The 12,607-nt window shown below is 44.2% G+C and overlaps 1 protein-coding gene across 3 annotated transcripts in view; it reads left to right on the top strand.

Annotated features, from left to right (window-relative positions):
• LATS2 (large tumor suppressor kinase 2) overlaps positions 1-12,607 on the top strand; it is a 45,441-nt gene that overhangs the window by 28,250 nt on the left and 4,584 nt on the right. Inside the window, exons 7-8 of one of the 3 annotated variants that reach the window (XM_069601691.1) lie at positions 192-298; positions 4,305-6,474. In XM_069601691.1, coding sequence (XP_069457792.1) covers positions 192-298; positions 4,305-4,802 — 605 coding nt within the window. In that variant the 3' untranslated portion in view covers positions 4,803-6,474. Of the gene's footprint in view, positions 1-191; positions 299-430; positions 2,283-4,304; positions 6,475-12,607 lie in introns of those variants that run through there. The other 2 variants (XM_069601693.1, XM_069601692.1) reach the window with 2 other exon arrangements.

Consider the following 12,607-nt stretch of genomic DNA (forward strand, 5'->3'; position numbering starts at 1 on the left):
CCCCTGTGCAGGAAGCAGTGACGTCATGCGTGCGCCGCGGAGGCGGGAGGCGGGGCGTGACGCGCGAGCCGGTGACGCCCGGCAGCTCTTTCCCGCCTGTGCTGTGGGGCGCTTTCTCGGTGACCAGAGCCACGCTCTCAGCGCGTCTGAGGCCGTGGCGCGGGTGTGGCCTGAGCCCCGCTGTCTTTCAGGTTACACCCAGCTCTGCGACTGGTGGAGTGTCGGCGTGATTCTCTTCGAGATGCTGGTGGGGCAGCCGCCGTTCCTGGCGCCTACGCCCACGGAGACCCAGTTGAAGGTAATGGGGCACGCGGGCCTCTGAGGAGCCCTGGGGTCTCTGGCTGACACTAGGCCTTTTGTTCTGGGTAGTGCAGGAATGTCAGCTGTATGAAGTGAGGAGTTTTCAGGTATTTTTGTTACTTCCTGTTAGGTTTTTTAATTTGAGTGAGTCAAGACCCAAGGTCAGAGCTGAGCTCTGATGTCACTTGTGAACCTGAACGCGAGGGAGGCACCGTGGCCGCACGTCTGGGCTGGCGGGCAGAGCCCGGTCTGAACCGCATGGCCTTGAGGAGACGAGTTGGTTGGTTTGGACGTTATGTCTGTACTCTCGGCATAATAAAAGAGCTGCGGGCCCAGCCACTTAAACGCACATTTGCAGTGTTTCAGCTAATCCTGTCAAGTAATAATACTCAATAGTCAATTTTAGAGTGGTGGCCTTTTACTCTCGGAAGCGATTAATTTCATTTCTTAAGAAAGATTGAGTAGAGAATCTGATGAAACCTTTGAAACGTCTCAGAATAGTGCTCTTGTAACACTGACTATTCTAGGACGTATTCACACACCTGAGTCCCTGGTAGACCCGGAAATGTTAGTAATAGTTACTATGATGGCCTTTTGAAAAAATCCTCAGTTGAGGCCCTGTTTCTTTCCAGTAAAAATGAAATTGGAACTTGGTATTATCTATATCCTAATTGAATTGATGAAATAGTTACTAATTTTTTTCTAGTTAGTAATTTGCCAGCATGATAATCACCCATTAAAATTGTGATGAATTTTACCATTTTAACTACACTTTATAGTACAATCAGTGGCATTAAGTACATTCACTACTACTTATTTCCAGCCATTTTCACCATCCCAAGCAGAACTTCACCCACTAAATGGTAATTCCATCTTTCCCTCCCCTTTGCTCCTGTAACCACTCTTCTACTTTCTGTCTCTATGAATTGCCTATTATTAGGGACTTCATAGGGAGAAGGCAATGGCACCCCACTCCAGTACTCTTGCCTGGAAAATCCCATGGATGGAGGAGCCTGGTGGGCTACAGTCCATGGGGTCGCTAAGAGTCGGACAAGACTGAGTGACTTCACTTTCACTTGTCACTTTCATACACTGGAGAAGGAAATGGCACCCCACTCCAGTGTTCTTGCCTGGAGAATCCCAGGGACGGGGGAGCCTGGTGGTCTGCCGTCTGTGGGGTCACACAGAGTCAGACATGACTGAAGTGACTTAGCAGCAGCAGCAGGGACTTCATATAAGTGGAATCATATAGTATTTTTCCTTTTGTGACTGACTGACTTCATCAGCATAATGTTCTCAAGGTTCATCCCTGTTGGAACCTGTGTCAGAATGTCCTTCCTTTCTAAGGCTTAATACTGCTATATTGTATGTAATATTGAATAATAAATACTCCACTGTATGCAAATAACATTCCATTTTCTTTATCCATCGTCTGGCAGTTAACGTTTTGATTGTTTCCACCTTTTGGGCTCTTGTGAGTAGCGCTGCTCTGCACATAAGTATGTATGTAAATATCTGTTTGCTCCCAGCATTCAGTTCCTTTGGATATATACCCAGGAGTGGAATTGCTGGGTCATAGGATCATTGTGTGTTGAAACTTCTTGAGGAACCTCCATACTGTTTCCATATGACTGCACCATTTTACATTCCCACCAGCAGAATACTGAAGCTCCTATTTCTCCATATCCTAGCCAACATTTATTATGATTAGTTTTAATAGTAGCTATCCTAGTGGGTGTGAGGTGGTATCAGTTGCATTGTGATTTTGACTTGCATTTCCCTGATGTTCAAATGATGTTGAATTTCTTTTCATATGTGGGCATATGTAGATACCTTCTTTGGAGAAATGTCTATTCAAATCCTTTGCCCTTTTTTAATTAGGTTGTTTGGGGTTTTGTTGTTGAGTTGTAGTTTTTTATGTATTCTGCTTATTAATTCCTTATCAGATGTATACTTTACAAATAAATTCTCCCTTTCCATAAGTTTGTCTTTTCACTCTGTTGATAGGGTCCTTTGATGTACAAAAGTTTTAAATTTTGATGAAGACTTTTATGTGTTTTTTTTCTTTTATTGCCTGTGCTTTTAGGTATCATATCCAGGAGGTCATTGTCAAATTGAATGTCATGAAGATTTTTTTTTTTAATATATATATTTTATTTATTTTATTTGCTGCATTGGGTCTCAGTTACAGCATGTGGGATTTAGTTTCCTCACCAGGAATTGAACCTGGGCCCCCTCCATTGGGAGTACAGTCTTAGCCACTGGACCACCAGGGATGTCCCTCATGAAGATTTTTGCTTTATGTTTTTTTTCTTTTGAGTTTTATATCTGTGTTGTGCATGTGCACTGTTGTGTCTGACCCTTTGCGACCCCACGGACTGTAGCCCATCAGGCTCCTCTGTTTATGGGATTTCCCAGGAAGGAATACTAGAGTGGGTTGCCATGTCCTCCTCCAGGGGATCTTCCCAACCCAGGGATCAGACCTGTGTCTCCTGCATTGCAGTCAGATTCTTTATTGATAGGCCACTGGGGAAGCCCACACCAGCCCTTGCACCTCCGCACAACTCCCAGTTACATTGACCTTACTTTGTTCTCACTCCAGGAGCAAATAAGCCCTTAGCAGAGCATCCGGATGGCTGGTTTATGTTGTTGATCACTGCTGTCTGGGGGTGGCTCCCTTACCCTGTGCCTCAGACTGTGGGCTCCTGCTGAAACCACACTGGCCATTTGTAGCTGCCTCAGATCCTCCTACGTCTGTTTGGTTCTCCTATTGTGAAACTATCAAAATCTTTTTTAAATTAAAGTTATTTTTATTGAAGTATAATTGATTTACAGTATTAGTTTCAAGTATAGAGCAAAGTGATGCAGATTATATTAACAGATTCTTTTCCATTATAGGTTATTGTATGATATTGAATATAATTCTCTATGCTATCCAGTCAGCCATTGTTATCTGTTTTATGTATGGTATTGTGTATCTGTTAATCTCATAGTCCTCTAATTTGTTCCTCCTTCCCTCCCTCTCCCCTTTGCTAACCATAACTTTGTTTTCTATATGTGTGTGTCTATTTCTGTTTTGTAAATAAGTTCATTTTGTATTTTAGATGCCACTATAAGCTATATATATGGTATTTGTCTTCCTAGTTCTCTTACTATGACAGTCTCTTAAGTTCATCTATGTTGCTGCAAATGGCATTATTTTGTTCTATTTTATTGCTGAGTAGGATTCCATTGTGTATATAGACTACATTTTTTATCAGTTCATCTGTTGATGGACATTTAGTTTGCTTCTTGGCTGTTTTTTAAATAGTGCTGCTATAAACACAGGGGTGTGTGTATCTTTTAAAATTAGAGTTTTGTCTGTATTTATGCCCAGGAGTGAGATTGCTTGGTCATATGCTAACTCTAATTTTAGTTTTTTAAGGAACCTCTGTACTGTTCTCCCGGAGAAGGCAATGGCACCCCACTCCAGTACTCTTGCCGGGAAAATCCCATGGATGGAGGAGCCTGGTAGGCTGCAGTCCATGGGGTCGCCAAGAGTTGGACACAACTGAGCGACTTCACTTTCACTTTTCACTTTCATGGACTGGAGAAGGAAATGGCAACCCACTCCAGTGTTCTTGCCTGGAGAATTCCAGGGATGGCGGAGCCTGGTGGGCTGCCATCTGTGGGGTCACACAGAGTTGGACACGACTGAAGCAACTTAGCAGCAGCAGCAGCAGCATACTGTTCTCCAGAGTGGTGCACCAGTTTACATTTCCACCAACAATGTAGGGAGTTCCCTTTTCTCCATACACCGTCTTCAGCCTTTATTATTTGTTGGCTTTTTGATGATGGTCATTCTGACTTGTGTGAGATGATACCTCACTGTGGTTTTGATTTGCATTCCCCTAATGATTAGTGATGTTGAGAAACAATCGTGTTCTTTAACACCCTGTCCCTTAAAGGCTCTCTTTGGCCTCAAGAGTGAGGAGGAAGGAACACTGGGTGTGTTGTCCCTGCAGGTGATTAACTGGGAGAGCACGCTGCACATCCCTGCACAGGTGGAGCTGAGCCCTGAGGCCCGGGACCTCATCGCCAAGCTGTGCTGTGCAGCTGAGCACCGGTTAGGCCGCAACGGGGCCGATGATCTGAAGGCCCACCCATTCCTGGGTGCCATCGACTTCTCCAGCGACATCCGGAGGCAGCCGGCCCCCTATGTGCCTACTATCAGCCACCCCATGGACACATCCAACTTTGACCCAGTGGATGAGGAGGGCCCCTGGCAGGACGGCAGTGAGGACAGCTCCAAAGCCTGGGACGCGCTGGGCCCTGCGGGCAGCCGGCACCCGGAGCATGCCTTTTACGAGTTCACCTTCCGGAGGTTCTTCGATGACAATGGCCACCCGTTCCGGTGCCCCAAGCCTGCAGTGGCTGAAGCCGTGACCGAGGCTGAGCAGCCGGCTTCAGTGGGTCCGGCCCTGGGGGCGCAGGCCGGGGGCTGCCAGCCCGTGTACGTGTAGACTGGTGGACGGGGAGGTCAGCCCGTCAGGTCAGTTGGCCTGTTGCCCCTCAAAGTCTAGCCTGCACCCAAAACCAAAGCGGAAAAACTTCTGAAAGGGGACTCACCTCTGAGGTCTGCATCTCCAGGTTCTGGTGGATGGCAGGAGGTGTCAGCGCAGCCTGGAATTAGCTTTGAGGACCTTCACGACATTAAAACAATATTTTTTAAATCAATACAGTAGAAAGAGCACTTATTTTGTTTATAGCCATTTTTCTTATTAAATTATAGGGATTAATTTTGACAAATCATGCTGCTGTTATTTTCTACATTTGTATTTTATCCACAGCACTTACTCACATTAGGGAAAGACATAAAGATTGAAGAACATGTGATAAGAAATCTCTGTGCAATAATGTTAAAAAAAAAAAACACTGTCCTGATGTTACTGATACCATTTTATTCACACAACAGTTTTTGTTTTATATTTTTCCCACATTTCAAAATTGTGATATATGTTAAGAGCTGCTTTTGTTGTTTTGTTCTGTTCGCTTTTTGCATATTATAGCATCATAGAAAGTGTGAGCAGTTGATCATGCGGGTGTGACTTCAGACATCAGGTATGGAGAAAGCATGAACAGGGTTTTTCTATTATTAATATAACGTGACCGTGTCTTGCCATTCACAGCAGGTTCTGTGAATACGTTTTTACTGAGTGTCTTTGGATGAGTCGTTCTGGACAGTGCTGATGCCACGTCGTGAGTGACTTCCTCGCTGTGACTGCACCCCCCTCCTCTCTCATTGCAGAAATGCACGTGTTTCTGAGAGATGATGTGACTGTATGTGTTGTGGGTGTGCTTGGATTCTTTGAGGGGGCAAAGACATTTGTCCTACACTAAACTTGTGTACATCAAAAGGGATTCACTTAGCTCTGCCAAAAAAAGTAAGTTAGCCATGGATCTCTGTCTGTCTTGCCAGTCAGGATGCTGTCCTGTGGCCTAGCCGACACAGGGAGCCAGAGCCCCACCCTGCAGACCTGTGCAGAGTTCTCTCTGCAGTGCTTTTAGTGTGCTTTGAAGGATCCAACTAAACTCAGTTTTAAAAGCACATTTTTCTAATCTTTGTGAAACAGCAAGGACTATTCAGTGTGATGTTGGAGGGGAAAAAAAAGATAATTAAGCCATACATATTTTCTTAGGAGTATAGATGTATATATAACTATATAGATAAACACACAAAATATTCCTATTTCAAATTAGTATGATTCCTATTTAAAGTGATTTATATTTGAATAAAAAGTTAAATTTCTTTTTTGCTTTTTAAAAACCTGGTGCATCATATTTTTTGTTATATTCACATATTTTTCCTTGAAGTTTTTAGCATAACGTATCCAATACTTAGTGTATCTCTAGGCAGCAACACTCACATGTCTGTGGATGTCTAAACTGAAGAAGAAGATTCCTGTGTACTGGTTTACATGTGTATGAGTGGCAGGTTCTGAGTCTGCTGTGCTGTGTCGTGACTGTCAGTGTTTCTCTAGTTTTGCAGTAACGCCGTGTTGTTATTTACACTCTTACAGCCTTCATGTGGTAGGTTCTTTCTCAGGAACTCAATTTAACTATTATTTATTGATATATCATTGCCTTTGAAAAGCTTCTACTGGCACAATTTATTATTAAAAGTTTGAATCCAAATCCCTAGGTGTCAAATTTTATTGAAATTTGTAAGTTCTTGGTTGTCTCGTGTGCTTTCCCCATGATTCAAACACAGCGGGGGCTGCCATTGCAAGGGAGAAGCGCTCTTGTCTTGGTTTGGTCTGGGATTTGGAGATTGGGTTTCAGGTCACAGCACAGGGTCCAAGTCCGGGTGCGGTTCTGCGATCAGCTTTCTTTTCTTCCTGAAGGTGGTGACGGGTGTTTGGCGTTAGATTGCTGAGTGGGGTCAGTGGGCTGTCAGATGGATCTTGAGTGGGAGCCGAATTGCCCTGCTTAAGACTAGTCACACTGACAGTACAAGGATAACACCCTACCTTTGCTTCAGAATGGTCAATGGTATTAAGAGCTCCAGAAGCTGTCAACATTTGATTCTGAATTGTTCTTTTGAAAGGTGCAGTCATGTGGTCACCACTGGGCAGTCCCCACTCCACCAGGCCATCTCAGACCCTGTCCTTGTGGAGACAGGGTTCCACTTATGTGGGCCCAGCTTTCCTCTTAGGCTCCCATGTTGGGGAGGCATCACCAGCCAAGTGGCATGGAGGTCCCAGCACCCCAGCAGGAACTTTGGCATGGGGGGTGCAGAGTTTTCTGGTCTGATTGGCTGGAGTGGAGCAGTTATTGCCCATTTGCCCCTCTCCTTTGGCGGGAGTGCCAGGGAGTTGGGCTTTTTGATATTTCCAGGTTGCGGGCTTCAGCTCCAAATCTGGAACATGGAGGCAAAGAGAACTTAGTGCTGTGTAGTCCTGAGGCCCAACTTTCCTTTCAAGGTCTTCTGTTTTGTATACAATGTCCAGGAGTTTTAGAAGAAAAGTCTGTGTTGAAGTGGGTTTCAATTTCAGTTTTACCTAATGAAGATTCACAGCTCACTTCCTCAGTCACACCAGCCCCATGTCTCAAGCTCATTGCCACATGTAGCCAGGATCCATGTTGGACAGCTGGGGTCTGAGAAGGGTCCTCTGGCTCTGCATTAATCCTTGCACTGACATCTGGCAGAATCAGGGGACTAGTGTGAGCAGTTGGGCTTCATCTTTTTCTCCTGTGTCATTCACACTTGGGCAGTGAAGAAGCAGGTCCTCTGACCATCCAGAGTCCAGCACTGCCTTCCAGTCAGCAGCATCTCACCCTTTGCCTTTCCTGCTTGCTGCTCCAAACACGGACCCTCCTAAAATCACCAGTTTCTGGCCTTCTTAAGCTGGTGACTAGTGTCTTTGAAAGGATCATAGTAGCTTGTAGATACAGGACTGAGAGAAGCCTGCCTCCCTGTGCCCCACTGCAGTAGAAGCCAGAGTCTTGACAACTGAACCGCTTGGGAAAGAGTCTCTCTCTATCTCTTGCCATCTCCTGATCCCCAGCCTCGCTCATGTCTTCTGTATTATTTTTTCTGGCAATTCCATTATATGACTAATGGACTTTTTTTTTTTTGGCTGTGCTGGGGTCTCAGTTGTGGTGTGTGGAATCTTTTTAGTCACGGCATGTGAGCTCTTAGTTGTGGTACATGGGATCTAGTTCCCCGACCAGGGATTGAACCCAGGCCTCCTGCATTGGGAGCACTGGATCTCTGGGAAGTCCCATGGGTATATTTTTAGATTGAAAGGACCTGTGCAAGGAGATCCAACCAGTCAATTCTAAAGGAAATCAGTCCTGGGTGTTCTTTGGAAGGACTGATACTAAAGCTGAAACTCCAATATTTTGGCCACCTCATGTGAAGAGTTGACTCATTGGAAAAGACTGATGCTGGGAGGGATTGGGGGCAGGAGCAGAAGGGGACGACAGAGGATGAGATGTTTGGGTGGCATCACCGACTAGCTGGACATGAGTTTGGGTGAACTCCAGGAGTTGGTGATGGACAGGGAGGCCTGGCCTGCTGCAGTTTATGGGGTCGCAAAGAGTTGGACACGACTGAGCAACTGAATTGAACTGAAGTGCACAGAACTAATGGGTAAAAATAGACCCATACAAATAAATGTACGTCATCAGAAAATTTAAGAATGTTTGGAACAGAGAGAAAAGAGAAATAAAATATCTTATAGAAAACAGTTCATATACAAAGGATCAAGAATCTGAGCACACAGTTGTTTTCAATCCAGACAAGTCATTAGTTGAGTATGAGGGTAGAATAAAGACATTTCAGACATTCAAGAATTCAGAATATTTTCTTCCCATATACTTTCCCAGAAAGCTGGAGGCAGACACAGGCTCCAAGAAACGGATCCAACAAACGGGAGGAGAGGGGGTTCCTGGGAGCTGTTGGGGGTCCCAAAGGACAGCTGTGTCCCAGGTCGGGGGAGTGGGCTGCTCGCTCAGATCCTCGGTTAGAGGGTGTGGGAGACGACCTTTGCTGGAAAGAGGTAATTTACCTGCCTTAGAGGAGATGGGTACTTGGAGAACAGTTTGGGATTGGATTTGGGAGGAGGATATAAAAAAACAGTCAATGGAAAACACAAGCCAATGATTAATTCAATATACAGAAAAATACTTCAACAGGGCTTTACCTAAAAAGCTAGATGAAAACAGAAAAATTTCTTTACCATCGTGAGGAAGAATAGGATAGAATAGAACACTGAAAACACTAAAAGTAAAGGAAAATACATTTGGCTTCATAAAAATTAAAACTTTCCACTCTTTAAAAGTCACCATTACATGGAGTAGGAGATGGCAACCCATTACAATATTCTTGCCTGGAAAATTACATGGACGGAGGAGCCTGATGGGCTATACAGTCCAAGGAGTCACAAAAGAGTTGGAATGACTTAGTGACTGAGCCCAGATACACATGATGTATAATATAATTTTTACTGCTATGTAAAGCAAATAAGGGCTTATCAGAGAAGCCCTTATTGGTAAAGAATCTGCATGCCTTGCAGGAGACCTTGATTTGATTCCTGGATCGGGAAGATCTGGAGAAGGGAAAGGCTACCCACCCCAGTATTCTAGCCTAGAGAATTCCTTGGACTGTATAGTCTTTGGGGTTGCAAAGAGTCAGACACAACTGAGCAACTTTCACAAAGCAAATATCTTTTTCAAAATAATAAAAAAAAAACTCACCATTACGAAACTGGGTGAATATTATCTGTGCACAGATCTGACCGAGGACTTGTATCCAGATTGTATTCTTGTAAAGCAGTACCTTTTTTGAGTTTTTCATCTTGGCATGATGTACTTCTGTTGTTAACAGAAGATGAGAATTTAGTTCCTTTTAAGCCCTCTTCCCCCCTTCCCAGTCCTGTCCTTCCCACTCCCGTCTTCCTGATACACATTGTCAGACTTTTGGTAAAGTTGATAGTTCGCATGTTACTCAGTTCAGTTCAGTTCAGTTGCTCAGTCATGTCCAACTCTTTGTGATCCCATGGACTGCAGCACGCCAGGCCTCCCTGTCCATCACTAACTCCTGGAGTTTACCCAAACTCATGTCCATTGAGTTGGTGATGCCATCCAACCATCTCATCCTCTGTCGTCCCCTTCTCCTCCCACCTTCAATCTTTGCTAGCATCAGGGTCTTTTCCAGTGAGTCAGTTCTTCGCATCAGGTAGCCAAAGTACTGGAGCTTCAGCTTCAACATCAGTCCTTCCAGCGAACACTCAGGACTGCTCTCCTTTAGGATGGACTGGTTGGATCTCCTTGCAGTCCAAGAGACTCTCGAGTCTTTTCCAGTGCCACAGTTCAAAAGCATCAATTCTTCGGCACTCAGCTTTCTTTATGGTCCAACTCTCACATCCATACATGACTACTGGAAAAACCATAGCCTTGATTAGATGGACCTTTGTTGGCAAAGCAGTGTCTCTGCTTTTTAATATGCTGTCTAGGTTGGTCATAACTTTCCTTCTTACTACAACTATGTAAATGTTATCCCCAGTGAACCACACTATTTCTATAATCATTTTCCATCTTGGAGATTTCAAGAAGGCTTTAGTACTTGGAATGAAAAATACTTTAAGGCCAGGAAAAGAAAATAAAATTAACCTAAATACAGCTGCAGGTTTTTTTCCCAATTAATTAGTTGTCTGTTCCCGTGCCCCTGGCCCCCCAGAATTTTGGCCTTAAAGAGCTGATGAGTTGGAGATGAAAGCTTCAGTTCAAGGCAGAGGTGGCCCCAGTTGCCATCTCAAGCAGCTTGGGAATTTTCTGTTGAGGTGCTTAGCTGTTTGGGTCAGTGGGGTTCACACCCGGAGACTTCAGAACTCTCTCTGTGGGCATTGGCTGCTCTGCTCTGATCTTCCACAAATAACTTCATGAGATCATCTGAATTGTCTTAAGCCAATTTGCTTTGCATGTTTCTCTTCGGACTGTGTAATTTATACTAAATAAACACGTAAATGTTGCAAGTCTTCTTCACAGCAAGAGGTTACATGGTCACAGCTGAAGCAAAATCAGACACTATTACAGTGAAAATATATGTAGGAATCCCTTCTGCAAATATGCTTGGTGACTTGCTTTCCTTTACTCTGGAATATGTAATACATACAGAATAGACCCACCCGTGCCTAATCCAATCTTAACTTATCCTGAATTCTGTACAGTATTTTTGTCCAGAAAGTACCACAGATTCTCTGAGTTCCAAGTCCAACCAACAGACAGCAGAGGGAGCTGATGATGTGCTTTTGCAAGTAAGATCTGCACTCACTTTAAGATCTGCACTCACAGAATGTCCTTTCTAGGGAGAGGAAAGTAGGGAGGAATTCTTATTAAACCACCCACAAATTGCATTGTTTTTCTTTCATGTTTTATAGTTGAAGTCTTGTTGATTGACAGTTTTGTGCTAATTTCTGCTGTATGGCAAAGAGACTTACACATATACTTTTTTTTTTTTTTCTTTTTTTGGGCCACACCACAAGGCTTGTGGATATTTAGTTCCCTGATCAGGGATTGAACCCAATTCCCCTTGCAGTGGAAGTGCAGGGTCTTAATCACTGGACCACTAGGGAGGTCCCTATGTATAAAAATACTAAAATACTGTATGCTGCTGCTGCTGCTAAGTCGCTTCAGTCATGTTTGACTCTGTGTGACCCCACAGACGGCAGCCCACCAGGCTCTGCTGTCCCTGGGATTCTCCAAGCAAGAACACTGGAGTGGGCTGCCATTTCCTTCTCCAATGTATGAAAGTGACAAGTGAAAGTGAAGTCACTGAGTCGTGTCCAAATCTCAGCAACTCCATGGACTGCAGCCTACCAGGCTCCTCCATCCATGGGATTTTCCAGGCAAGAATACTGGAGTGGGGTGCCATTGCCTTCTCCAAAAATACTGTATAGAATATATAATATTCTTCTTCATTATGCTTTACTCCAGGAGGTAGTTCCCTGTGCTCTACAGTAGGACTTTCTTTTTATTCATGCAATGTGTTCTTTTTTTTTATATCTATATATTCTAGGAAGGTACTGTTGAACCTACTCAGTCACTTAAAGTGATAAATATTGTGCAAATTTCTATTCCGTTAAGGCAAATCTACACTATGTCTCCTGCCTCTCCTCCCCCCAATTTAAAAACTAGACTGTCAAGGGACCCCAGAATAGTGTGGCTTACTCTGGTCTTGAATCATTATGGGCACCTACTATTTGTTCACTACACATTGAGTCAAAAATACATTGGGCAGCATTGTGTTCAGTGTGTATAACTGAGTAACACGTGGCACATATTAAATCCTTAAAGTGGAAGCTTGAATGTTTAAAAAGTCGTAGGAGTCTCTACAGAAATTCTTAAAAAGTATTTATTTATTTGGCTGTGCCGGATCTCTGTTGCAGCAGGTGGGGTTTTTAGGGAAGTCCGAGTCTCTACATAAATTTATCACAGATTTTTTGTAGGACAAACTATAAAACAGATGGAATTAGCTGATTCTGTGAATAAGTTCCATAGTCATTACTTTCATCGAACTTGGAGAGAAAATTATTTTAAGGCTACAAAAAGAACAGTTTTACTTAAACCAGGACCCAGGACCCTTTCTTCCTTTTAGGTAAACATGCAGGGCCTGAGTCAGGAGAGCCGACAGGGCCCCCCGGGGCCATCTTTGAGGGGGTGTGGGCTTGCGCTGTGTTGAAGGCCTGCACAGGACTGCAGTCTCAGCAGGAGGTAGGAAGGCTGCTGCGGGGAGGGCAGCAATTGCGGGGCACAGGCCAGGTGC

The sequence above is a fragment of the Ovis canadensis genome, chromosome 10 (assembly GCF_042477335.2).
Source record: "Ovis canadensis isolate MfBH-ARS-UI-01 breed Bighorn chromosome 10, ARS-UI_OviCan_v2, whole genome shotgun sequence".
In the NCBI taxonomy this organism is placed as follows: Eukaryota; Metazoa; Chordata; class Mammalia; order Artiodactyla; family Bovidae; genus Ovis; species Ovis canadensis.